Source organism: Camelus ferus, chromosome 19 (genome assembly GCF_009834535.1).
Source record: "Camelus ferus isolate YT-003-E chromosome 19, BCGSAC_Cfer_1.0, whole genome shotgun sequence".
Taxonomy (NCBI): domain Eukaryota; kingdom Metazoa; phylum Chordata; class Mammalia; order Artiodactyla; family Camelidae; genus Camelus; species Camelus ferus.
In genome coordinates this window covers 25,742,500-25,770,097 of record NC_045714.1, presented here as the reverse complement: position 1 = coordinate 25,770,097, position 27,598 = coordinate 25,742,500, and the positions used below count along the sequence as shown (strand labels likewise).

Sequence of the window (27,598 nt, the reverse complement as noted above, 5' to 3'; positions counted from 1 at the left end):
GCTAATATCTTTAGTTACTAGTTCATATGAAGATGAACTATGAACATTTAAAATGTTTGGGTAACCAGGGTGGGGAAGGAGTGGGTGGAGGGACAGATTGGGAGTTTGGGATTTGCAGATACTAAATATTATATATAAAATTGATCAACAGCACGGTCCTACCATATAGCACAGGGAACTATATGCAATACCTTGTAGTAATAGCCTATAATGAAAAAGAATATGAAAATGAATACATAACTGAATAACTATGCTGTGCACCAGAAATAAACATAGCAATTTTAACTGACTGTACTTCAATTAAAAAAATTACAAATAAAAAAAGGTGCTTGGGTAACAACCATGACACGTGCACCCCCAGAGAGAAAGGTGAAAGGCCAGCACAGTCCCAGGTGCAGAAATGCGAGTGGACATGGCTGGTGAAAGAGGATTGGAGAGATGAATCTCCCCCTAGTTCATCTTCGAGGGGATGATCAGAGAAATGGGATTAAGTGAGAATTTCAGCTGCCTCGTTTTCCTGGAAGAGAAGGTGGCTAAATCCTTGCAGACCCCACTTCTAACTCAGAGCTGTCATGGGCCACTAGATTTCCTGTAGGACACCCCAATGGTCCCAGGCTGTCAGCCAATACAGGTGGGATGATAGAAGGTCTGTCCAGCCAGGGCTGATGGCCTCCAGATGCCAGGTCTGAGACACCTCCCCCAACCCCACTGTGTAGAATTAAGTTATTGGAGCTTCTTTGGGCTCTCAGCAGGCTTACCTGGGACCTTATGTTTGGCCTCAGGGCCCAAGCCTGTGGGTGGAGAATCATGCCCACCACAGCACAGAGCAGAATCCTGCAGGGGGTCAGCACTCCAAATGGTGTTGCAAGAATATTCTAGTAGTTCCCTCCTGCCCGGGCACAACCAGAGTTCATCTGGTCCTCACCTCCACTCTGGTTTAATTTCTCACCTCTTCCTTCTGCCACTCCCCTCCCCTGGAAGTTTTCTTTTTATCTTTAACCACCTTCGTTCCTCAAGACTTCACTCCAGGTTCTCACTGGAGCCTCCCTTATCTACTCCCACTGGCCATACCCCATCTCTATTCTCTGCAGTCTCTTAGCCCCGCTGCATATATAAGTTTACATGTTTTGCTATTTTTCCTGCCATTACCCCTCCATAGGCACAATCGACTGTAACACGCTCAGGGCAAAAATTACATCCCGTATATCTGGACACTCCTGAGTACTAACCCAGTGTTCTTACAGGCAAGCTACACAAACACATGTTAAGGAAACCATTTTCCCTTTACACATCTGGGTTTGCCTTAAAGACCTCAACTCCAAATTTGCAGCATCCCATTCTTGTCGACCTTTTAGGTTTTTAAGGGCAAGACTAAGAAGAAGGGATAGAAATATAAACAGTTTGGTGATGCCCACTGAAAAGCAGACCACATTCAAGACTCAAATGCCTTGTGCTATGATGGATGGAGACAGGACTAGATGTGATTCTCACCACCAACATGGAGATTCATTTGCCTTCTTTTTGGATTTCCCTCCTTTATTAAAGGACCTTGTGGATTATTTACGGGTTCACTCACACAGTGCTGCATATGCTACATCCATGAGCCCCCCAATAGCAGAGCAGATCATCAGGTCAATGAAGTTCATCATGGGACTGGATGGGACCACACAAGGTAAGAAGGTCTGCAGTGAGCACACCTCCCCTGAACTCTTTCCCTAGGCCTTGCTCTGTCTCTCTTCTGCCCCATCAAACTCTGCCTTTCTCAAATATACACTTTTGTCTTGACATAACCAATTTGTAAGCTATGCCATGTGTGCATCAACAGTACATGGTATATAATAGTACAGGGAGCAAAAATGTACTAGAACTGCTGTCAGCACAAAAAAGTGGGGGGATGATTTTTAAAGCAGGGAAAGCTTTCTAATTCACCTCTTAACGTGATCAGCAAATGTGGATAATTTTGTTTAATTAGTTGTGTTAAAATGAAGCAAATCTTGGTGTGTGTTTGCCTGTGCTTGGTTGAGGCTGTCGCTTGTGTTTCCCCGAGAACAAATTAGTCAATTCAATATTCATTATTTTTCATCTACCCACCATCCATCTATTTATTCACTTATTCATTTATTACCAACCAGAGATTTGGGAGAAGAAACCCCCTCACTGCTCATTGAAGGACGCATGGACAGAAAACTCACAATAATAACTTTCCAGCCATTTATTTGATATTGGGTCCCCACAGCTTAGGTGGCTACTTTGTTCAACTCAAAGGGGCTTTATCTTCTTTCTGAGAAATCATTTCATCAAAGGATCTTGGAACTCTCCTTCTTTCCTTGAGATATAATTTATGAAGCTTCTATTGCATATCACCATGGGGGACAATGAGGAATAGGCAATCTAGTGAGTGCATTTATGGAAGCAGCAAGTCCTCCTGGCCCCAGGCCTGCCCAATGGGCTGTAAAATCCATACCGCTCCAACTCCCAAATGACATGAAGCTCTGCCTTGTTTAGCACAACTGTCCAAGTCTTCTATTTCAGTAGAAGTATGGAGAGATCCACCATTTTCCAAATTCATTAAAGCAGCAGAATACTTTACTCACATTCAAATTTTACCCAGAAGCCTACTATATGAAACAGATTAGAACAGGGCTGGTTTGGTTGAAGTCATGTCTCTTCCTGCCTCCAACCTGACATCCCTGAAGTCCTTCTACTGGGTCTCAGTGCTCTGTGGGTCACTGGGTTGAAAAGAAAGGAAAAAAAAATCTTTGTTTTTCACTAATACATGAAAATGGCTTGCAGGATATTTTGTTCCTCCGTGTAAAATGCAATGACTGATTGACCTCTAAGTTCCTTTTCAGCCTTCTCTTTTGGGGTTTGTGATTCTGTGTTCTATTGAATAGTATGTGAGAAAAGGAAATGAGAATCCAATCTAGGGAAATAGCATAATGCAGTGGTTATGGGCATAAACTGAAAGCAGCTGCCTGGGCTTGACTCCTAGGAGACTACTTGACTCAGTGTGCCATAGGCAAATGACTTATCTGTTCAATACTGAACAAGTTTCCTTATCTGTTTTTCAGTTTCTCCAGCCATAAAATGAGGAAGAGTATGTCAATGATTTAAGGTTCTTGTGAGGATTCTGTACATTAAGACATATAAAATACATAAAAATTTGACTGAAAACAATTTTATTTATAGTAAACAGTATATAATGGCTTCCTACATGACTTGGTATTACTCCCAAGGTGTTCCAGAAGTATTTTGATCATGTCTCAGGGATGATTTTGAAGGATTCTTATGATGGAAATGAGGTAAGACTAGATTTCCTTCAAGGTCCTGGATTAGTGAGGAGGAGTGAAATTAGGCCAGTGTAACAAATAAGCCTTGACAATCTCAGTGGCTTAACTGAACCAGGGTTTACTTCTTGCTTGCACCAGATCTAATACTAAGTGGATAACTCTGCACACTTCCTCTCTATGGGAAGTGACTCAGGCTGTTGTTAGCTTGAAGCTTGGCCATCTCACCACATGACCCCCAAGTCCCCATTATAGAGAGAAAGAGCATTGGCCTGGAAGTGACACTTACCACCTTGCTTACAGTCCATTGGCTAAAACCAGTCACAGGGCCCACCCAAATTTCAGGGAGTGGTGGTGGTAAAGTAAAGGATATGTATAGATAAGAATAAGCAGATATCTTTCAATATTTTAAAACTGCAGCTAGAAATAAAGCTGTCTCCATTCCCACAGGAGCTGTCAGCTTGTATGATAAAACTGGTCTGGAACCAGTGGCTTCTCACAATGTCATCTTAATGATCTTGATCTCATGCATTTCTTAGTGGAAAACAATGGTTTGAAAATTTAGCTAAAATGCAAGTTAGTTGAATTGTTTTATACTGATCAGAATTATCCATTGGTATTATTTTAAATATGAATAACTAGAAAAAAGTAACTCTGAAAATTAGCCTATGTTTCACGGATCACTTATGGATCACTAATTTCTTAGGGTTTATGGTATATATGTTATCAGAATCAGTTGATTATAATGTACCCAATTAGACAAGCATTTCCTTTCCACCTCTGCTCTGCTTTATCACTTCCTAACAGACAAAATTCACTCTGTTTCTCTGATCAAAAAAGATCTACAGAAAGAGTACATTTAAAGATGTGATCATAGGTCCACTGATAGCCATCATCAATTTTACTTCCTCTCTGGTGGGAGATACTTCCCTTGAGTATCTCTCTTATTCTTATAATTAAAGAATTGCTTTGCTGTTATTTTTAATTTCCCATTTTAAGTTTTTCCCTTCATTATTCTTGTATCTTAAGAGAGAAAAGAAAGAAATAAACAACAGAGATGGTTATGTGCACACAGACTTGTGCTCTTAGAGTCAAGATAGGAGAATCAGGAAGAAACTTTTGCCTGTTTCATTTCAAAGGAATTAACAAAAGAAAGTTGTAAGAAAGAAACTGAAAAAATCATCAGCCAAGTTTCAGATGTTCAGTCTGATCTGGCTTTTGAAGAATTCAAAGGCACACAGTGAGTGACCACGTTGGCTTCATTGATAATAATGCCTGCTTTAAATAAGATAAACAGGACTAGTGAAACTTTGCATTAACTCACCCCTTTCTACAGAGATAGGCCAACTCCCAGGCCAAGTTTCCTGGAGCTCAAAGGGGCACACTATATCAAGCCAGAGCTGCCTTAACAGCACCTGAAACAGAGCCTCGCCCCCAGTATTCATCTTCCACCCTCTCCCCCGCAGCTGTAATTGAAGCATTTCAAGGCTTTCTTTGGGATTGAGTTTAGAGAGCTGTTGGCTGAATCTTTTCCTTGATGAATGTCTTCTCTTTCATCTGCAAGGCAAAGCTGTATGCTTCAAAGAAATGCAAATGACAGGAATAAGGGCAATGTTCCTTTGAAGTCAAAATTCAAAGATGAAATAGCAGTCCCAGTGAAATGACAGTGTTTATGCACAAACAGCCACCCTCACTCTGCTGCCAGGCTGCTGGCAGTGTTAATGCACATGAGCTGAGGGGAAGTGACCTGCCTGTGCCTTACAGAGGCCCTGAGAAGTCTGCTGGCCATCATTCCACGCATCACACTGAGCCCAAAGTGGAGACTTGGCCACTCCAAACAAATGGATGTTGTGTGGTCAACTAGCTAAACCAACATTATAAGCTCCTCAATGACAAGAACTGTGCCTTGAGTTAATTTGGGGTTACTCTGAGTGACAAATCCATCACTTGGCTTAATAAATATGTCATGACTCAACTTCTATCATGAAGGTCCACTGAATTTCAGGTCAGCACTTATACTAAACAAGATGGAGTGTTGTTTATCTCATAGGATGTGTAGCTGGGAGTCAGGCTCACACCAGTTGTGGCAGCTGCAGGAATCCCTTGCTCACAGGGACCCCTCAGGGATGGACACCACTTCTGAAAAGGCCCAAAGAGATGGCAGCTTAGTCATTTTCTTCATCTAGACATGGCACATGTAATCACAGGAGAGAGAGCCCCAAACCATGCTAAACTCTCCCCTAGAGAAAGCACAGTCACTCAAGTATATAAAGCAATTACTAACAGAGATAAAAGGGGAAATTGATGGGAATACAATCATTGTCAGAGACATAACACCACATTAACATCACTGGATAGATATTCCAGACAGAAAATAAATAATGCAACAGAGAAATTAAATGATACAATAGAAAAACTAGACTTGGTTGATATTTTCAGAACATTACACACCCCCAAAATAAAATATACATTCCTTTCATGTGCACATGGAACATTTTATATGGTTGATCATGTACTTGGGCACAAAAGAAGCCGCAACAAATCTAAGAAGATAGAAATTCTCTCAAGTGTATTTTCTGACCAAAATACCATGAAACTAGAAATCAATTACAGAAAAATAAAAGAGAAAAAAAATGAAAGCATGAAAATTAAACAACATGCTACTAAAAAAAAATGGATCAAAAATGAAATCAAAGTTGAAGTTAAAAAATACTTTGCGAAAAATGAAAACACAACCACACCAAAATCTATGGGACACAGCAAAGACAGTGCTAAGAGGGAAGTTTATAGTGATACAGGCCTTCCTCAAAAAAGAAGAACAATCTGAAATAAACAATCTAACCTATCAGCTCAAAGAATTAGAAAGAGAAGGGCAAAAAACCCAAAAGTCAGCAGAAGGAAGGAAATAATAAAGATCAGGGAGGAAATAAATAAAATAGAGATTAAGAAAACAATATAAAAAATCAATAAGAACAAGAGCTTTTTTTTTTTTTTAAAGAGTAAATAAAATCGACAAACCTCTGGCCAATCTCACAAAGAAGAGAAAAGAGACAGCACAAATGAGCAAAATAAGAAAGGAAAATGGAGAAATTACAACCCAAAACACAGAAACACAGAATATCATATGATAATATTAAGAACAACTATATGGAAACAAAATGGGTAACCTAGAGGGGATGCACAAGTTTCTGGAGACATACAGTCCACCAAGACTGAATCAATAAGAAACTGACCACTTGAACAAACCAATAACTAGAAATGAAATCGAAATAGCATTAAAAAACCTTCCAACAAATAAAAAGTCCAGGACTGGATGGCTTCACCAGGGAATTCTACCAAACATACAAAGAAGAACTCATACCAGTCCTCCTCAAACTCCTCCAGAAGACTGAAAAAGAGGGAATACTCCCAAACTCATTCTATAAAGTCGCCATCAGCCTGATACCAAAACCAGGCAAAGACACTACCAAAAAAGAGAATTACAGACCAATATCACTGATGAACATAGATGCATAAATCCTTACCAAAATAATAGCAAATAGAATCCAAGAGCACACACACAAAAAAATGATTATATACCATGATCAAGTTGGGTTCATCACAGAAACACAAGGATGGTTCAACATATGCAAATCAATCAATGTAATAAATCACATCAAGAAGAAAAAGAACAAAAAACACCTGATCATCTCAATAAATGCAGGAAAAGCATTTGATAAAATTCAACACCCATTTATGATAAAAACTCTCACCAAAGTGGGTACAGAGGGAACATATCTCAATATAATAAAAGCTATATATGACAAACCTACAGCCACCATAGCACTCAACGGTGAAAAACTGACAACCTTCCCACTAAAATCTGGGACAGGACAAGGCTGTCCACTCTCACCACTCCTATTCAACATAGTCTTGGAAGTCCTAGCCACAGCAATCAGGCAAGGGAGAGAAATAAAAGGGATCCAAATTGGAAAAGAAGAGGTAAAATTGTCACTATATACAGATGACATGAACTATATATAGAAAACCCTAAAAGGTCCACACAAAAACTACTGGAATTAATAAAAATTTCAGGAAGGCAGAGATTACAAGATTAACGTACAAAAATCAGTTGCATTTCTTTACATTAATGATGAATAAACAGGACAAGAAAGTAAAGATACAATCCCCTTTAAAATAGCACCCAAAGTAATAAAATACCTAAGACTAAATCTAACCAAGGAGGTGAAAGGCTTCTACACAGAGAATTATAAAACATTGATGAAGGAAATTAAAGAAGACTTTAAAAAATGGAAAGGTATCCCATTCTCCAAGATTGGAAGAATCAATATTGTTAAAATGGTCATACTGCCCAAGGCAATATACACATTTAATTTAATGCAATCCCTAACAAGTTACCTAGCATATATTTCACAGAACTAGAACAAATCATAATAAAATCTATATGGAACCATAAAAGACCTATAATTGCCAAAGCTTTACTGACGGAAAAGAATGAGGCTGGAGGAATAATTCTCCCAGACTTCAGACAATATTATAGAGCTACTGTAATCAAAACATGATGGTATTGGTACAAAAACAGACATATGGACAAATGGAACAGAATAGAGAGCCCAGAAATGAACCCATAAACTTTTGTTCAACTAATCTTCAACAAAGAAGATAAGAACATACAATGGAATAAAGACAGTCTCGTCAGCAAATGGTGTTTGGAAAACTGGGCAGTAGCACATAAATCAATGAAACTAGAACACCCCCTTACACAATACACAAAAATAAATTCAAAATGGATCAAATACTTAAACATAAGACAAGATACAATAAACCTCCTAGAAGAAAATATGGTCAAAATATTATTTCACATACATCTCAAAAATGTTCTCCTAGGGCAGTCTACATAAGCAATATAAATAAAAGCAAGAATAAACAAATGGGACCTAATTACATTTACAAGCTTTTGCACAGCAAAGAAAACTATAAGCAAAATAAATTGACAACCTAGAGAAAATTTTTGCAAGAGATGAAACTGACAAATGCTTGATCTTCAGAAAATATAAGCAGCTCATATGACTTAATAAGAAACAAACAACCCAATCTAAAAGTGGGCAGAAGACCTAAGCAAGTAATTCTCCAATGGAGACATACGAATGATCAATAGGTATATGAAAAATGCTCAGTATCACTAATTACCAGAGAAATGCAAATCAAACCTACAATGAGGTATCACATCACACCAGTTAGAATGGCCATCATTCGAAAGTCCACAAATGACTAACACAGGAGAGGCTATAGATAAAAGTGGACCATCCTACATTGCTGGTGGGAATGCAGTTTGGTGCAGCCACTATGGAAAACAGTATGGAGATTACTCAAAAGACTAAGAATAGACTTACCATATGATCCAGTAGTCCCACTCCTGGGCATATATCCAGTAGGAACCCTACTTCAGAAAACACCTGCACCCCAATGTTCATAGCAGCACTATTTACAATAGCCAAGACATGGAAACAAACTAAATGTACCTCGATGGATGACTGGATAAAGAAGAAGTGGTATATTTATACAGTGGCATACTATTCAGCCATAAAAACCGACAACATAACGCCATTTGCAGCAACATGGATGTTCCTGGAGAATGTCCTTCTAAGTGAACTAAGCCAGAAAGAGAAATACAAATACCATATGAGATCGCTCACATGTGGAATCAAAAAAAAAAAAAAAGAAAATACAAATTAATACAAATACAAAACAGAAACAGATTCATAGGCACAGAATACAAATTTGTGTTTGCCAGTGAGGAGGGGGGTTGGAAGGGACAGACTGGGCATTCACATTTTGTAGATACTGGCAAGTATATATATAATAGATAAACAAGATTTTACTGTATAGCACAGGGAAATATATACAAGATCTTGTGGTAGCTCACAGTGAAAACGAATACCACAATGAATGTATGTATGTTCATGTATAACTGAAAAATTTTGCTCTACACTGGAAATTGATACAACATTGTAAACCGACTATAACTGAATAAAACAATTTTTTTTAAAAAAGAAAGCACTATCAACATTTGTCTTCTATCTGTTTAAATCTTTGATGCACGGTTTTCAATTAATCAATCAACGTTCTTTTTGAATCCTCAGTTTTAGCTCTCTGTCCCTACTTTCCCTTTTCCCTTTTCCCAATTCAGGGTAAACTTTCACTTTTCAGAGAAAATAGAATTTGGATCATGAGGAGGTTTTAAAGTGCGTGCTTTGAAGCCACACCATACTGGGCCCAGTCCCAGTGGCTCCATGAATGGCAAGTTGCCTACCCTCTCTAGCCTCAGTTCGATGCTTTTAAATTGGGGTTGTGTGGAGGATTCAGGGATGTAATATAGACGGTGAACTTAGCATGATGCTTGATACACGGTAAGTACTTGATAAAAGTTAATAATTTTTGTTACCTTTAACTCATCTGCGTTCCCCCTTCCTTCTTGAATTTTTCCAATAGTTTTTATGCAAACTGGAATCCTCCTGTCTCTCAGGTCTTACACTTACTCCACCAGCAAATCCTACAACACTTCCTTTGACATATTCCTGGAATCTGGTCACCTCTCCCCCTCACCACCATGGCCTCCATCTGCTCTCCCCTGGATTCCTAAAGCAGCCCCTGAACAGTCTCCTCACTCCTGCCCTTGACTTGTTCTCTACACAGAAGCCAAAGTTATATTTTAAAAAATGTAACTCTGACCATATAACCTCTTCACTCAGAACTTTCCATTGTTCCCCATCTTACTCAGTGTAAAGTCCAGACTGAGCCCTACAAGGCTTCTCAGGACATGGTTTCCATGTTTCCCACCACTCCTGCATTTGCTTGGTCCACTTCCAGCAGCTGGCATCCTGACTTTTCCTAAAACTCGGGAAACAGCTCCCACAGAGGGCCTTTGCACTTGCTGGTCTCTCTGGAAAAGCATGTCTGTCCAACACCCATGTGGCCCACTCCCTCAATGTCCTCCCCTCTTTGCTCAAAATCAGCCTTAGGAGAAGGGCAGCTGTATCCTTAATGGTACACACCTCCTTGTCCCGCTAATACTCTTTCCCTTGCTTCAGTCTTCCATTTATGAGCAGCTGACAGATAATATATGCATCTGCTTAGTTTCTGGTTTCCCTCACTAGTTTGTAAACTCCAGGAGAGCAAGCATTTTGTCTATTTTGTTCGTTACACTGAGAACAGAGCCTGACAATTACAAGTTCTCACCAGATATTCGCTGACTCCTCTCTTTCCCTCTTAGCTCAGCAGATAAACCACCTTCATCCCGTTCATGCCTCTGTGCTTGATTCTCTCCCTTCCCACCTTCAAAAGGCACCCACCCTTTTGCTCAGCCACGAACTCATTCATTTCCTTCATACTAAATAGCTTCCCCATACCCCCGCTCCTGTTTTAACAGCCACTGAGTCACCTGTTTCATTGTTGCAAATCTCCTCAAAAGAGTGGCCCATTCTGCCCACTCCACCTCATCTTCTCCACTCAGCCATCAGCCTTCCTCCTCTGCCTGTTTCCATGCCCTCTGCTCCCTCACACGTCCACTGCCACCCTAACCTGCTGGCCCTCCTCCAGACAGACTTGACTGACCTTTCCACTTCCTCTTTTCTCCTTCAGAGCAGTCTTCTCCTAGTTGTGGAAGATGCTCCTCTTTTCTGGTTCTTTATTTCTCTGTCAGTTATTCATTCCCTTTCCCCTTCTTCATCTGCATTTGCCAAAATTCTTTCCTGTGCTCTATTTACATTTCCTCCTTCACAAGTGTGCCCACTTTATTTTTCCTTTATGTTATGTCAAAACATGCTTCTCAAACTTGAGCCTGTATCAGAGACACTGCAAAGGTTATGAAAACCTCTCCACCTCAGAAGAGACAGATATCTCCATGCCTAATGCATTTATTATCTCACCAAAATGGTTATAGGAAAAATAATCCCTGTGATTCAATCACCTTTTCCTGCTGTTACTTCAGGGCAAGGCTGATGGGATACTTTGTAATTGCAAAACTGCCCTTCATGCTAAATATGCATGAACATATTTAATCTTTTTTACAATTGAGTGGCCAGTAGTGTCTTTCTGGAGAGGAAAACAGTGATGGAAATACACTTACAAGTGAAAATAAATAGAGTCCCAATTCCTAATGTATAGTATCCGATTTCAGTAGACTACACCTATATCACCACTTGTAAAGGCTCCCGTGCTTAAACTGAAGTTAAAATAGAATTTTCTATTTGTCTTCGAAGTAACACTTGCCCCACTCCTTTGCCCTTAAACAGAAGGAATTTCTGGGTGGCAGGGTGGAGGATGTGTCTGCACATTGTATAGGTAGAGAAAAAATAAGGTCAAATTAAGATGGAATAGTGAATTATGTTCTTCCTGGAAATAAGGTAATTAGCTATCAGGTTCCTAAAGATATAGGAATTTGACAGAATGGAACACAATGAGATTTTTTTTTTTAATTTAATGCTTTCTGAGTATAGTATTCTGGGGTTATTGCTGCAATAAGATGAGACAAGTAGTATTTCTGGCATCCTTTCCCCATCATCTTAGATATTATCAATCAAACTTAATACTATCCAGATAACTGCCTCAATTCTCCACTTTCAATATGAAGGACAAGCTTGATTAGCCTGTCAGAGTATGGCGACCCAGGCTTGCATGAACTTTAGCAGGATGGCCAGGAGGCTTAAACAAATATTAAATCTCTGATGTTCATCATGTCGGCACCCAGCATGTGACTAATCAAAGTAATAAAGTCACAAGAGAAAACAGAGCTCAGGTGGAAAAATAAAGCTAGCAACTTCATATTGAGACTTAATTTACATGAAAATGATTCCGCTCAACATCACTTTAAGCATTTCTTCTACTTTGGGAGACACTAAAAGCTGTGTACCTCTGATGTTATGTCCACTTGGGCAAGTTTATTCCAGATAACTCATTCTGTACCATTTCTGGGATGTTATACATTTTTTCCCAAAGGCTTCAATATTTGTTATTTATTCAGTTATTAGGAGAAGGCATTGAATAAAATGTCAAGGTCTTTCAAGTAACTTCATTCATTTATGAATCTCAATTAATTTTCTCTCTTTTCCCTCTGGAGAGGAAATTAAGATAAAAGAAAAAAAAAAAGTGAGACCTAAAATATAATGCAATTGCACTGGAAAATAAAACCAGGCCTCCTTGTTACATTATTTTGTCTGGATTATTTCATTCATCCTGATCATTTGTGAAATTTTACCATGAGATTGGCAGGTAAGATACTGACCCTGCTTCTAACCTGACGTGGACTTGGAGAAAGCAGCCCCTGTTTCTTCCAGCTGTGACCCGGAACTCTGCTCTGATCCCTGGAATAGGGCATATATTTTTACACTTGGGTTTAATAGGTTTGAAAAAATGGAAGTGATTAATTGGGGAAATTTAGGGCTTTGAAGGGTACACGGGGTGACAGAATTTCACTCTCCTGGGTGGAATTTTCTCACTTTCTTACTGTTTATATTTGACATAAGATCTATTCGCAAACTCCTTTCATAAGATGATGCTCCTCTTCAGAGCCAGCTGTTTAGGGCTGCAAACTATGCTTTCCCATCTGAACCATCAAGCTTATCTCACAGATGTTCTTGCTAAGTTACTCTTCACCCAGGACCTCTGTGGGGAAGAGACAGTGAGGCACATAAAAGGCTGTGATTAGGGAGATGAAATTATGATTGCTAGACAAGGATTTTTAAAAGTTCTTCTCTGCATCTACCTTGGTGGAGAGTTTGGTGGACACAAAAGTGACTTCCTACAAGTTCTCCCCCACCAAACCCAGCAACATATTGTTAGATGTGTCCCTCTGAAGTCCCTCAGTGTAGTGGAGGAATCCAAAGAGAATTCCACCTGAAATGGGCTGTCTGAGGCCCCCAACACCCAAGGCTCACAGTATCGTTAAGGGAGGGTGGAGCTGCTGCTCCCTAAATATATTTGCCACTGGGTTACCAGCTGGAAATGCAGAAAGAGGCAGAGAAGCAGACAAAAGTCATGGAGAGGGGCATTTTTAAAATGCTTTCAGGCCACTGATATTTCAACAACAGCTAATGCAAAACAGATGGTGGTGCTACACTCTGCTGGCTTTCAATTGAGGGGCTTCTCCATTCATGATTAATCACCTGTGCTGGGGGGTAAAGACTTCTGTCTGGTCTTTGTGTGTGTGTGTGTGTGTGTGTGTGTGTGTGTGCGTGTGTGTACCTATGGTGGGGGTTAGCAAGCAAAAGGACAGGCGTTGCCTCTCTGCCCTATTGCTGCTTATGTAATTTTGAGACAAACTGGAATGAATCCCAGAAACATAGATTGACAAACCATTGGAACCCCAACTGGGAGGGGGAGTCTGTCTGGTTGTGTAGTAATGGTTTAAAGAAACATTCCACAACATTCTGTCCCTTCATTTACTTCATCTAAAGAGTTAGCCAAGGGTAGAATTTTATGGTAGATCAGTGAATTCTGCACTTGCTTTGAGGTCTTAAAAAAGTTCCCCAGCAAGATTATAAAGAGAATCAGTTTGTCTTTTAGATGGCACTGGGGCAAAATGATAGTATGGCCACTTCCTTCCTTCTGTCCCTCAAACAAGATATCCTTCTACACCGCGTGTCCTACAGAAGTGTCCTCTTCTCTTGTGTTTCATCTGTGTAGATGGACTCTGAGTCAGGGCATTGTGACCTAATCCACATGGAATTCCCTGCTGGTTCTGTACAATGAACGAGGAAATGACATGATTCCAGCTGTAGGATCTTTGAGGGTGAAAGGGAGCTGCTGTTGCTGGATCTCTGTTTCCCCACCATGGGTTCATTGTCAGCTAAGCAGCAAAACCCCAAATGCAGCAGCAGCCATGCCCCAGCCGCATTCTTGTCTGCAGAGGTTTGTAGAGGAAACCAGCTCCCCCACCAGCCACAGCTGGGGAGGATTAAGCAGGTGGATTTGTGCCTGGAGAAGCTCAGTATGTGCTCTCTGGGCTAGAGAGGATGTATTAGGTCTCTATTTGTGCAGAACAGACTGCCACAAACTTAGGTGTTTAACACACACCCATTTACTATCTCTAAGTCTTCTGGAGTCTGGAGTTAATCAGGGCTATTTCTTCTCTGCCCAGGTTCTCACAAGGGTGGAATTACACTGTCAGAAGCTGCCTTCTATTCTAGAGATCAAACTCCTCTCCCAAGCTCACATGGTTGTAGCAGGACCCAGGTCCCAGGGCTGCAGGAGTGAGGTCCCGGCTTCCTCATCGGTTGTCACCTGGGGCCCCTCTCAGCTTCTAGAGACTTGAATTCTTACCACATGGTCCCTCTAACTTCAAACCCAGCAGCGGAGATGCCCCATGTCACATCCTCTCTTTCTATTTGTACCTCTTTCTGCAGGAAGAGGCCAGTACTTTCTCAGGCCTCACCTGATCAGGCCTTAAGTCAATATCCCTAAAATTTATTGTACCTTTGTAAAAGAGGAGGATTTATGTAGTTAGATTTCCAGGGATCATACACTTCAATTGGAATACTGAGAATGATAGTTATTCTGGTGAACATTTAATTCTGGGAGATAAGAAAATATCAAATGATATGTCCTGGGCACCAAAACAAACAAATAAGCTGAGGAAGGTACAGGAATAGCTAGATTGGCTGTAGGTGCCACAGGTCACTTCCATTGATCATAGAGACCCAGCCTTAGAAGGAAAGTCCAAGCCTCAGAGGGCAAAACCAATTCAAATGAATGATTTTCCAAATTTATGAACCATGGATTTTTTTTCTCAAATGAAATTTTATGTGGATATCCATTTTATTTTATTTTATTTTATTTCATTTTTTTCATATTTTACAACACTTATATAGGACTCATTGTGGTCAGGGTCTCTCCCAAGTGCTTAATATTTAATCCTCTTAATACTATGAAATGGGCATGCTTATTATGACCATTGTCACTGTTGTTATTCACATTTTATGGTGAAGAACCTGAGGTGTAGAAATGAAATACCTTGCCCAAGATGGCAGAGCTGATTTTGAACCCAGGAAACCAGGCTCACATTCCTTGAGGGCTTGGCCGTGATGCTGTTGTTGTAGAAACAGGTTGGAGGGGGATAGATCTCCCATCATATAAGACTCTCCCTCAGTCTTTCCCTGCACCTCCTCATGGAGGCTTCCTCAATTCACCCAGCAAACACTTTGAAAACTAGAGGGTTGACTTGTAGGTGCTGCTTCACTGGGGCTTCCTAATGAAAACCTTCATTTATGCAGTTGCTCAGAGCCTTTCTAGGGGATCCAGTTACTGAGCTGGGATCTTTGCTTTGCCTTGTTCCCACTGCAGTCGCTGCCTAGCATTTCTTCACACATTTGTGCTGCCACTCTGGCCCCCTTACCTGTCCCACCACCTGCAGGTTCTTCCTTGTCCCACTCCAGGCACCACACACTGTAACTTCCTCTTCCTAACCCCCCTCAGAACATGTCATGTCCTACTGGTGATACTGTCATGGCTCCCTGGTCCCCACCAACTCTCCAGTCAGCATCTGCAGCTCTCAGGGTCTGGTTCCACTGATCTTTGTCACTACTGTAAACCAAATGTTCTAGGCAAGTGGGCTCCCAACTCCCCTGGTGCACAAGGGGTTAACTTACCACCTCTAGGTCTTTGCTCCAAAGCCCCAGAGCATTTCTTCCATAGGGAATTCAATTTTCTACTTTCCGTCATTATTATGGGTAATAATATTTCTGGTCTGTAAGCTCCTTGGAAATAGTAGATTTATTCATCTTTTCATCCTCCTCCAAGTCCTGGGAAATAGGAGGAGCAACTGTTATCATACTCATTGAACAGATCAGTAAATTAAGGCTCAGAGAAGAGTGACTTTCTCACCTCCATAGAAAAGAGAAAAGTGCAGGTGGAAACTGATATACAGATCTGTGATAGAGCATAGAGACAAAATTGCTTTCTGGCATCTTGGATTAGAATCAGCCTTATTATCTTCATGGAATTAACAACCATGATATAATTTATAACTTCAAGTCATGGTTCTAAAGTGGGGAGCACACAACAGTTATGCAACATTTTTTTCTTATGTAGCATTTTTTTTCTGCAAGGTCCATGCCAGCCCTTCTGAAGCAGAATCTTTGCAAAGAGGCCTTCCTGTGAGTATTCCAGGAAAAAAAACCTCCCAGAAGCCCCTTGTGTGTTCCTCTTTTGAAGAATCACCAACTTGCAAGGTTCTCACCCCAGTTTCCCAAAATACCCCATTTGATGTGTAAAATTCCATAATTAGTGACTTCCTAAGGTACTCCTCTCTATGTAAATGCAAATTAACATCTAATTTTATTACTCCTTCTGTAAATATTTGAGAAGTACTGCTATGAGACAAGCCTGCTAAATCTGTCTAGATCTGTCTTTTGGCTCTTCTCACGTGCATATTATCTGACACCTACCTGGTATCCTATTAGATTATTTCTTTCCAAACAACCCCAGAAGTTTTTCACCCTCTGTTCCACCTTGGCAGTAGGCTCTGGTAGAAAGTGAGTGTATTTCACATGTGAAGTGTATGAATCTATGACTCATGGGACTCACAGTTCTCAAAGGAGTTTCCAGCTTCTTTTGCAGAGCAGTCTTTGATAGACCTGAGGGCACAGTCAATGTCCAGGTCAGCTGGATGACAGTCATGATTTCCCAGCTTTTGTTTCCTCATCTGTGAAAGGGGCCCCCAAACACTTCTCCTGGCTCATAGTAGGTTTACAAGAGACGTCCATTCTCACCTCCCTTATGGATTAACCCCTGATGGTATATTTGAGCAGTGGGTGGGGAGGTGGAGGCAGGGGTGTTAAGTCCGGCCATACAGGCAGCTGTCCACCCCCAATGTCAGGCCCTCTGGCTCCTGCTCCTGTGTGCATCCCCTTGGGGCCTGACTGAGTGGCCTAGACAGTCCTCAGAACATGTGTCTGTGACAATAAAATATGCTGTAACCTTGGAATTTGGACATCAAAAGGGAAAGCTTCAGTGCCCAATAAACATGTGTGCTTCCCTCAGCAAACCCCTGCAAACACTGCTTTCTCCATCCCACTGGGGAGCTTGTCACTGCTAATGGGATTCTTATGCTTCTTGCCGCTCTGTAGCCTTTTGATCTTTACTGAGCTCTCTCTGCCCCTGAGTGTGCTGGAACAGAATGTCTTGTCTGGTGTCCAGAGCTTTAAACAATAGACACTGGTTCCTGCTGCCACATTGAAACTTGACTCCAAGGTCTCTCCCAGAACTGCCCCAGGCCAGAAGGAGCAGCAAAGGGTGAGCATCAGGCAATGAAGGGGAAGGAGGCCAGGGGAGGCCTTCTCATACCACTGCAGGCACTCTTTAGGATCAATTTGGTTGTTCAGAAAGATCTACTTCTTAAATTATGAGATGTGTTTTATGGAAAGTCTTCCTGCCTTTAAAGTAGGAACCGTCATTCCCAAGTAAGTCTGCCTAGGTGCATGGATGAAGTCACTCGGTCTGTATTCTGCACTGGTGGAAGGTGGCAGTGTGTGTTTCTGAAAGTGCCTTTTTAAGCCTGGGGAGTAATTAGGTAAGTCCCCCTGTGGTGTCTGTTAGAGAGTTAGCTTGCAGCATCTGCAGGAATAGAGAGTGGCACTGATATTGGCTCACAAGCTGCTCAAATCCGCCTCCTTCACTCAGGCTCATGGGGGGAATCCCTTTCTCCTTTTCTACATTTGGATGGCTCACAGAGAAGAAATTTTTCTTTAGCTTTGGAAAGATCATCATGGGAGTGTCCACTGTCCATAATCCTCCTGGCCCTCTGGAGATTGAGTTGTCCTAAGCATATTTTGAAAATGCCACAAATGATTGTTTTTACTGGGGGACAACAGAACTTTGTAGTTGGACGTTTTGCATTTTGTTTTCCTTCCCCTGTCCCAGCTGTTTTTGTTTTAACAGCATTGGAGATAAGGACAAACCTAATCCATCTCTTAAACTGGCAGAGTTAGAAATCCAAAGGGGTAGAACGGCAGCAGGCAGGTCATCTGCCCAGATGTGACCACCCATGATCTTATCCTGACTCATGAGAGAGGGCGAGAGTGACAGTGGGGTTGATCTCAGGTTGATAACTCTCAGAGGAGCACATCACCACACAGATGGACTATTAGAGACCTCTAGCACTCAGTAATGGCTGGGATGTGATCTTGTGAAACCAAAGGCTAGGACACATGCTCATCTTTTACTTTCCATGGCCAACCAAGGAGTATGACTTAGCCAAGAAACAATCATGTCATGTACCTAACACAGCCTCACATGGCCTGAGGGGACGGTTAAAGGCCGCTGTCTCTGAGACACCTTCGTCTCCTTGACTGTACCATGTGACGATCAGAACTTATGATTGGTCCCATCTCCAGAGACCTGATTTCATTGATCTGGAGTGTGGACTCAGGAGAGGATGTTGCAAGCTCTCCAGACTATTCTGAGGTGCCACTGGGGCTGCTGAGAACTACAGCCAATGGAAAAGTGTAACCAAACTTTCAAGCACCAACTGCATGCCAGACACCATTCAAAGCTATCCTGTTTTAACCCCTTCATTTCTCCCAATCTTCCTGTGAGATAAACTAATTTATCTCTATTTTACAGGTAAGACTGAGCTTTTAAGGCCTTAAATTATCCAGGTGGAGTTTGGTTCCTAGTCCATTTAACTCCAAAGCCTATTCCTTTTCTGGAAAACCCAGAATAAAAAAGAAAATAAACACCTGTATAAAGTCTCCAGAATTTTACACAAGAGATCAACTCATTCACTTATTTATCTGTGCGGGGCCTTCCCTCTCTTCCCTCTGGAAAAGGTGGAAGAAGGAGCAGACACTATTTAATTAGGAACTTTGAGTGTTGAGAGGGATGGTTACCGCCATGCCCCATCTCCATGGCACCCTGACATAGCTGTGCCTATACAAAAGGACAAGTGCTAAAAATGCCTTCTACTTTTACAAAGCACTCTTCAAACAAGGATCTCAAAGCACAACATAATTAATAAAATCACCCACATCCTGTCTAAATGAGTAGCATTCTATATGTACAAATTTCTCTCTGCCCCCAGGCCGTCCAAGAGTAGGAGAATGTTTCCAATTTGAAAGAGTGAGCAATCAAGTAATTGAAAGAATCTGAACCTTGGCCAACTCCAAGGACCTCAAAGGTATTTATAGTAACCCTGTATGAGAAAACATGGTGACCAGTGTGTCATAATGGCTTCTCAGCCATGCTGTGCTAAATGATTCAAAGATGGAAAAGACAGAGCAATAATAAAATATTCAATTCTTAAGAGTCAGCTGCCCCTGGGATCAATATTCTTATCTGTTTGGTCAACTCTTCAAAGGATCTAGAAGCAGGAAAGTGATGACATCAGCTGGTGATCCAGTTACTTGCATTAATCAAGGCAGAGAGGACTGACAGGGCCAATTAAGTAGCTGGGCAATCCACTGATGGATGAGTCATGGGAAAGTGCAAAGATAATGCCACTGGGAAAAGCAGTTCAAATCATTCATGCAATTCAGGCCAGGAAATCCTTCTTATGCTTGAGGGGGATCATTTAGGAATCATCATACCTAATCTGATGAAGTCATCTATTCATTGTGCAACCAACAATCAACAAAAGAGCTGAACACACAAGGGGACAAGCCATATGGAATACATTTTGGTCATTGGGATGTAGATCTGTGCATTCATTTGAATCACCTTCTTTAAGATGAGTTTTATTCTAGCCCCTCTTCTCTTTTCCTTCTCCAGTCCACAATCTCCCCCCCCTATGTTCTCGTCTTCCTAAACACACAGTCTAAGTGTATAGATGAAGTTTTTTTTTTTTAATAATAACAAGTATTTTCCTTCCTCATTTTTGGTTCTGTCCTTCAATAGATTGTTTTCTGTACATACAAAAATTTCCAAGGAGACATTTCAACATGTTATAAAACAGTTATTTTCTTTAACCACAAAGGGAGCTGTGCCTATGCAACAGAATTTATGCAAATAGTTCTAACTTCTCCAAATCCTTTACTTGCATTCATGTTGCAAGTGTGGAATTTTAGGGGAGTGGACTTATCTTTCATAAGGAGGTGTGCAGGAATCTGAAAGCTCATATGAATTGAAGTAAACCATAATTACAGCTACCTGTTTCTTTAAAACCAAAGTCCAAACCAGGGGAACCAAAGAAAAGGTTATTTATGACTGCCATGTTGATAACTCCAATGAACATTATTTCATCATCTCCTGACTTCCTCCCTGATTGTGCCTGTCTATCTCCCCTTGAAATGCACCCTCCTCTTACCAACCATTCAATGTTGGATCCCTCAATTCCTGCACTCATGAAATTTTTAGACAGTCTCTTCATCGTTCCAGTCTTGTCTTGCCCTATACTCAACCACATCTCACTGGTTCTCAGCCACTCTTTTTGCTACAAATCATAGGACTATTTCATCTGTTTCCTGTGTCAGGAGTTCTCTACTCTGGTTCTTTGTCTTGTTAACATTTATCCATCCTTCAGATCTCAGCTCACTCATCATTTACTGATTTCCTCAGACTTACTTCAATCACTCTACTATGGCCTCTCCTAACACCACGTAACATCCTTTATGGCATTCATCTGAATTGCAACCTTACATCCACTCATGTGATTATTTGATTAATGTCTGTCTCCCCGACTAGACTATAAACTCTTCCTTGTTTCTGTTTCTTCTCTTCCTGTTGTTCCTGACTAACCTTGCAGTATGCACTTCCTTTCTTCATGGGGCACCATAGCTTGAACTGACCAGTGGTTTCCTCTGTCTCATAGAATCTGATAATTATCTTTTTTTTCCTCAGTGCCCCTCAATTTCTAGTCTTCCTCCAATCATTGGTTTTCTCTAAAATTTTCTATTCATACTCTACTGGCAAGATCTTACTGGTTTAACTCTCTTTGGCAAACTTTTTATGATAAACCAACACATGGCTCCCAGGCCAGCACTCAAATGGAATTCTCTTGGGTTGAGCTTATCCTCCATACATTGACTGTGGCCAGCATGGTTGAGAGGACTGCTTTCCTGAGAAAGTACAATAAACCAGATTCTTTCTCCATCACAATCTGCTTGCTGAGAACTGGCAGAGTTGGGGAAGGCTCTCCCTTGAGAACTGGGATTGGGTGAAAAGATGAAGAGTAGTAACAGAAAACAAGCAGGAACAATTGAAGCATTCAACAACCCCCTCCTTGGTTGGTATTCCATGCAACCAAGTCTCCATTCCTTGGCATACACTGTTAACAAATTTAAAATGTCACAGAAGTCAAGTCCATTTAGGCCTGATGAGCAACACAAAATCTCAAGGAAATATCTGAAATATTTTGGGAGTGATGGAACCAAAGGAAAAATGTCAGATGATTAGATTTAAAAAGTACCCTGTGAGGGCCTGTCTATTTCTGGTTCATTCTTATTCCTTAAGGGAACCCCTTCAGGCCTCCATCCAAGGTGAAGGGGGTACCAGTCCTCCCCTGTAGCAAGCCCTAGACTGTAGTCCTCGATGCTGTCCCCCAGCTGCTCACAACATGAAGCTGCCAAAATCTTGTTCAGCCCTCAACATGTCAACTGCCTTACTAGAGAGTGACAGTAGCAATGATATTAACAAGTATTAGAAATAAGTTTTATTAAGCTTGAGGAGATGAGTTGGCCACCATCAGTTATCTGGGTGGACATCATCAATTGCTTCTATTGGGCAGAGCAACATAATGTAGGAGTTAATGGCAGATTCTAGAACCCAATTGCCTGGGTTCAAATTCTGGCCCTGTTACCTACCAACTGTGTGAATTTGGGTGTTACTTGTCTCCTCATGTATAGCATGAGATTATAGCATCTACCTCAATATAGTTGTTGTGAGGTCTAAAATAATTAAACATCAAATGCTTATAACAAAGTTGACATTACATGTTTGTGAGCTACAGTCATTATTGCTGATGATATTATTATCGTCTTTTACAGGTCACCTCATCTGATTATTTGCCACCTATATTATGCAGGACACATTGGGTTGTAGGTGAAATTCAGCTCAGAGTAGTTTTAGTAAGAAAATGAAATGTATTGGTTTACACAACATGGAGAGTCCAAAGGATGGAATCACTTAGACACTGCTAGACCCAAGAGTTCCAGTGATGCCAACTAGATTCTTGTTGTCTTGAGTCTTGTTTTTCTTCTGAGTCAACATCACTCTCAAGCAGTTTTCTTCTATATAATGGCAAATATGTAACTTGAGGGAGACCTTGTTTTTACACTTCCTCAGTAGATCTGAAGGACTCTGGTAGTGTTCCATCACTGAACCAATTATAAGGGTGATGCAGTATTCCAATAGGCCAGGTCTGTGTCACACCCTACCCCTGTATCAAACAGGAAAAATGGGGCCAACTCTACCTGAACATCATGATCCTCTGGAGGAAGGATGCTGAGCAGGAGTTACCCACTGCTCAAACCTTTGTCAATGCATATGGGGCCATGTTTCTAAAAAGAAACTAGAAGAATGTGATTGAATGTTTACTGAAATTTTTATCTATTTTCCGACTAAAGAGTTACAAACACCCAGCAGTGATGTCCAAAATATTGAATAATGGGTAGAGTAAGAGATGCTCACTTTGAATGGATGCCCAACCAATTAGAATGAAGATCAGCTGTATTAGTAAATTCATGCTTAATAGCAAACTTGCATCAAATGAAACCTTGGACTGATTTCTACAGGACTTAAATACTCAATCCTAGTCAATCTTCCTTATTGAGCAACAGCTCTCTGGCTTTATCTACTCACTTACCTGATTAGAGGTAGAACTGAGTTGACAGGTGTCTATTGAACTCTTTCTACTCTTTAGTTCCCTTTGTCATCTCATAATGTGTTATCTCCCCACTGGGACGCACACTTAGGAGAGAAGATAGCTTTTCACCTGAAGCACCAATAACCTTGAAATGGACACATGTACATTTATTGATCTGTTTGGGGACAACTCTTTTTTTCTGGCCAGGGAAAGCAGAGGTTCCCCTCTTTCCTTTCCTCCATTACTCTCCTACCACCAGAACCTCACAAAACAGTCTTCGTCTCTGCTGGATCCATCTTTGTCCCGGGATGTGCTACCCCTTTAAATTCAGATTGGATGAAGTATTCTTTGACTAGAGACCTAGATGAGCGGCAAATTAATGGGCAAGCTCAGCTTGGCTAAAAAGCCTCAACCAACAACTGGTGTGGAGTTGAGTGTGTGTGTGTGACTCCTTGTTACACTTCCTTCTTCTTCTAAACTGGTGTGTTTATGGTACTTAGCATAGAGTCCATACACAACAAGTATCTAATAAATGATAATTCACCTTCTTCCTTCTTGTTACCCTTTCTGCTCCCTTACTTCCCTGCAGCCTAGCTTGGCTTTAGTTGCTAGCAGTATCTAGCAGCAGCATCCCCCCTGAATCCTATCTTCCAGGCTCAGGGCAGATCCTGGTCATCAGTGCCCACACCTGCTCACCAGGAGGTACTTCCCCACCCTGCTATGACCCCCTCTCAGCTAATAAAGCAGCCTACACAAAGACTTAGGCACACTTGCCAAGATAGTCTGACCTTTGCTTCCCTCTTCCAGATGGGAATTGATGGATTTCATGCCTGTCTCCTTTCAGGGTTGCAGAGAGTACAACAACTTGCCAAAAACACAAGATACTTCAGACAGAGACTGAAAGAAATGGGATTCATTATCTACGGCCATGAGGAATCTCCAGTGGTCCCCCTGCTCCTTTACATGCCTGCTAAAGTAGCGTGAGTATCCAAGGGCCCTCAGGAGAACACATAAGCCCCAGGTGACTGAGATGGTGCTTTTGACACCAGGAGGCTCTTTCAGCATAGGTATTGCTTATGCACATTGAGCAGGATGCCAAGTTCAGAATTCACTTGTCCAGCTTCTCAGAAGTCATCTACCATCAGCAAGTCCTTTTCATGAGTCTTATGGGGAGGGAACCAGGTGGGAAGGTCCACCATTTTCAATCACTGTGAACTGTAGGAAGTCACTTACCACCTGAGGCCTCATTTATAAATTAAAGATGATTCTGCACCTCCTTCCACCCCAAGATATTTCTCAGGGAGAACTTTAGAAAACCAAATCTCCCAACATTTAAAATCAACATTATCAGGCTCTGTGTTTTCTCCCATTGAAATCTCAGCCATCCTTACGAGAAGGTAACCTGATTTCTAGTGTGGGGAAACTCAAGATGAGAGCAGTTAAATAGCTTCCCAGTATCATATAGGTTAAACAGTAGTAAAACCAAGAGGCAAACCCCAACCTAGGCTTACTCCAAAGCTCTTGCTTTTAACCCCAAATTTTAATGCCTCTCCTGTAAGCCTATTTGGGGTTGTTTCCCAGTGATTACAATGCTGAAGTTGAGCACCAGTGACAACTGCATAAAGAGAAAAACATGACTTTTTATCAGTATGGCATAAATGATTTTATACATGAGCCATTCTTCAACATGCTAGAGACTAATTAACTCTGTTACTAAAAGGAAGTTAATTAAAATCCTTCCTAAATGTAAAATGTGTCTCATGGGGAAGGACAGTGTATAGTTCAGTGGTAGAGTGCATGCTTGTCATGCATGAGGTCTTGGGTTCAATCCCTAGCACCTCCACTAAAAAATAAAATAAAACATAAATTCATATGAACAGACCAGAGTGGAGTACACGCATACAAATGAACAAATGCCTGTCTGACAAAGTTCATGGTGGAAAGTAATTTTCAACATATGTTTATCAGATTCTCCATGTCCTGACTCTCCTTTGACATAACTCCATTATTAGAACTTTCTGTTTGGTTCTCTAACAGCTTAAATAGATGGGCAGAGTATTAAATGTAGTACAGAAAAGAAGTTCTGGGGCTATTTGTTGAGAACTCATAATGGGTAGGACTGAGTTATACATTCCCAAGAGACTAAGTCTTCAGAGTACACTCTTGTGTCCCTTCACCCAGCAAAATAACAAGCAGTTAAAACACACATACAAGTTATCTAGTGAAGCACAGCATTCCCACCACTTACCCCTTTATGAATCTGGGTCCAGAAATCAGTGCCAGGAGTTGCCAAAAAGATTGTGTACTACAGACATGTCATAGGTTACTACTCTGTGGGTTTTGTTTGTTGTGGGTTTTGTCCAGCAAAAGTCCGACCACAGAAGAACGAAATTACTCAAGACTTTATCAAGTCAAAAGAGTGAGAGGAAGTGACAGACCAACTCCCTGAGCTCCTCCAAAGCTCTTGTATTTATTGAGAATAGTCAAACAAAGAATCAAAGTAAAATATGTCATAGGAATGAGTAAGGGGCATGGTGTATGTACAGAGATGTAGATCAGCAGTTTTAGTTCATGAAAAATGGAAACATTATAATCTTAATTTATACTTATAGAGATTACAATAGTCCAGGATCCAGAAAGTATACAGTTGATAGTACAGTTACTTTAAACCTCAAACAATCATGAGGAAGGTTACAGTGTTCCAAACAATTGATAATGAAAATCAGACCACCACAGAGTCTCCATACAATGATCAGAAATTGTCTAAATATGCAAAGCAGCCCAGCTATTCCCAGCTAAGGGCTTAGTCATAGTCTTCTGTGAGCAAGAGCAGCCTACTCTATCCACCTACACCTGATAAGTGAAGCATGTCCTGACAGTTAGGGCAAGGGATGAGTTATGGTTTTCCATAAGCACAAGCAGCCCTGAATCTATGACCTTGAACTAAGCAAAGCGAGCAAAGCATGTGTCTAGTTTTTATGGCAAGAAAATAGATTGTAGCAGATTCCTGTTAGCAAATCAGCTTTATGGCAACTAAGCAAAGTTCCATAGATAAGGTGGTAACTGGTATGGATAAATCAGCCTTTTGTGCTCTTAGACATTTTACTTTGAAGTAGCAGTGTAAAGACAAATTTAAAAAAATTGGGTTTGATTATACCTTTCTTATGTGCCTACATAAAGGTGAGAATGCATAAAGGTAAGAATATGATTTGGTAAAAACAATCACTACAATATCAAAGTTTGTTAACCCAAGTTTGCACTCCCACACTACTCAGTGCTAATGGCAGGGATGGGTGACAGTGAATGGTGATTCAAAGTGGCAGAAAACTCAAACCCCTTTCCATTCACTCTTGGAAAACAAATGAAAACCCACTTTTACTCAGAGTGTTTGGGGCCATGGTGTGTTGTGACTCCAAACTAGACCATGTCTCTCTAATATTGGATGATTAGTTCAAATGAAGACACCAAAAGTAAACTTGTTTTATATTTGAAAGTGTAAAGTACACAACACTGGAGAGTAGGTTAGAAGTGTGTTGGAAAGTTCTGACTTTGATGATGGAAGCTGGGATTAGAATCCTAACAGACTGAGAAAATGAGCCCATCCAATGAGAAGAGCCCATGAAGAATTTTTAAAAATGTACTTAAATGAAACAATAACAGACAAAGGAAGGGAGTTCCCTTCTTCTCTATGCCAGGCATCCTAACTAGACAAAGCTAATGTAAAAATGAAAATAAAACTGAAAGACAGTTTCCTAGAAAAGTTACATTCTAGGGTGTAATGAGATGTTTGGAATAAAAATGAATTTTGATTCTACCTCTTGCTGGCTGGCATTCTAGGACAAGTTATCCAACCTTCTGCAGCCCCACTTTTCTCATATTGAAACAGGAATGTTATAGGACCTATTTCATAAGATCATTCAAATATTAAAGGTGATGTCTATCAGCATTTATCATGTCGCCTCTTATATAGAAGCTACACAGTGTTGTTATTATTAATAGTATTAATAATGTATATAAAGCACTTAATAGAGTGCTTGTTATACTGTAAGGACTCAATCAGTGGTACCCATTGTTATGACTACAACTACTACTGGTGCTACAATGATGATTATTGTTAGTTTCAACTGAGTGCAAGGTTGAGTCATCATGGTTGCATGGCTTTTCAAAATAACTATTAAAGTCTTTGGTTACATTAACAAAAAATAGAACTCTGGGGAAAAGAGTAGGAAAAGATCTTGCTATGTTCTGCCTCAATTGTACTGATAGACCCTGGATGACATGTCAAAATATCTACTAGTTTGGAATTTAAGAAGTTTTTTAGAGAGAAGCTAGCATTTCTGAATGTTAATTACATGCAAAGAAAGGTTCTTAAACCAAGTGATCACTCAATGAGGGTAGGAGGCTTAGTCCTAGTTTATAAATGAAGACACCAAGATGCACAAAAGTCAAATTAATTTCTCAGGGTCACTAGCCGTGGGTAAATTCAAGCCAGTTCCATTTGCTTCTAAACCAGAGCTCT

At 40.7% G+C, this 27,598-nt stretch overlaps 1 protein-coding gene across 2 annotated transcripts in view; it reads left to right on the top strand.

Moving 5' to 3' along the window:
* Window positions 1–27,598, top strand: part of LOC102513007 (serine palmitoyltransferase 3-like) — a 150,784-nt gene that overhangs the window by 87,384 nt on the left and 35,802 nt on the right. For both annotated transcript variants that reach the window (XR_004313106.1, XM_032461816.1), the window contains exons 9-10: window positions 1,546–1,672; window positions 23,924–24,059. Coding sequence is in view for 1 of the 2 variants with exons in the window: in XM_032461816.1 (XP_032317707.1) it covers window positions 1,546–1,672; window positions 23,924–24,059 (263 nt within the window). In the remaining variant the exon portion in view is untranslated. The remainder of the gene's footprint in view (window positions 1–1,545; window positions 1,673–23,923; window positions 24,060–27,598) is intronic.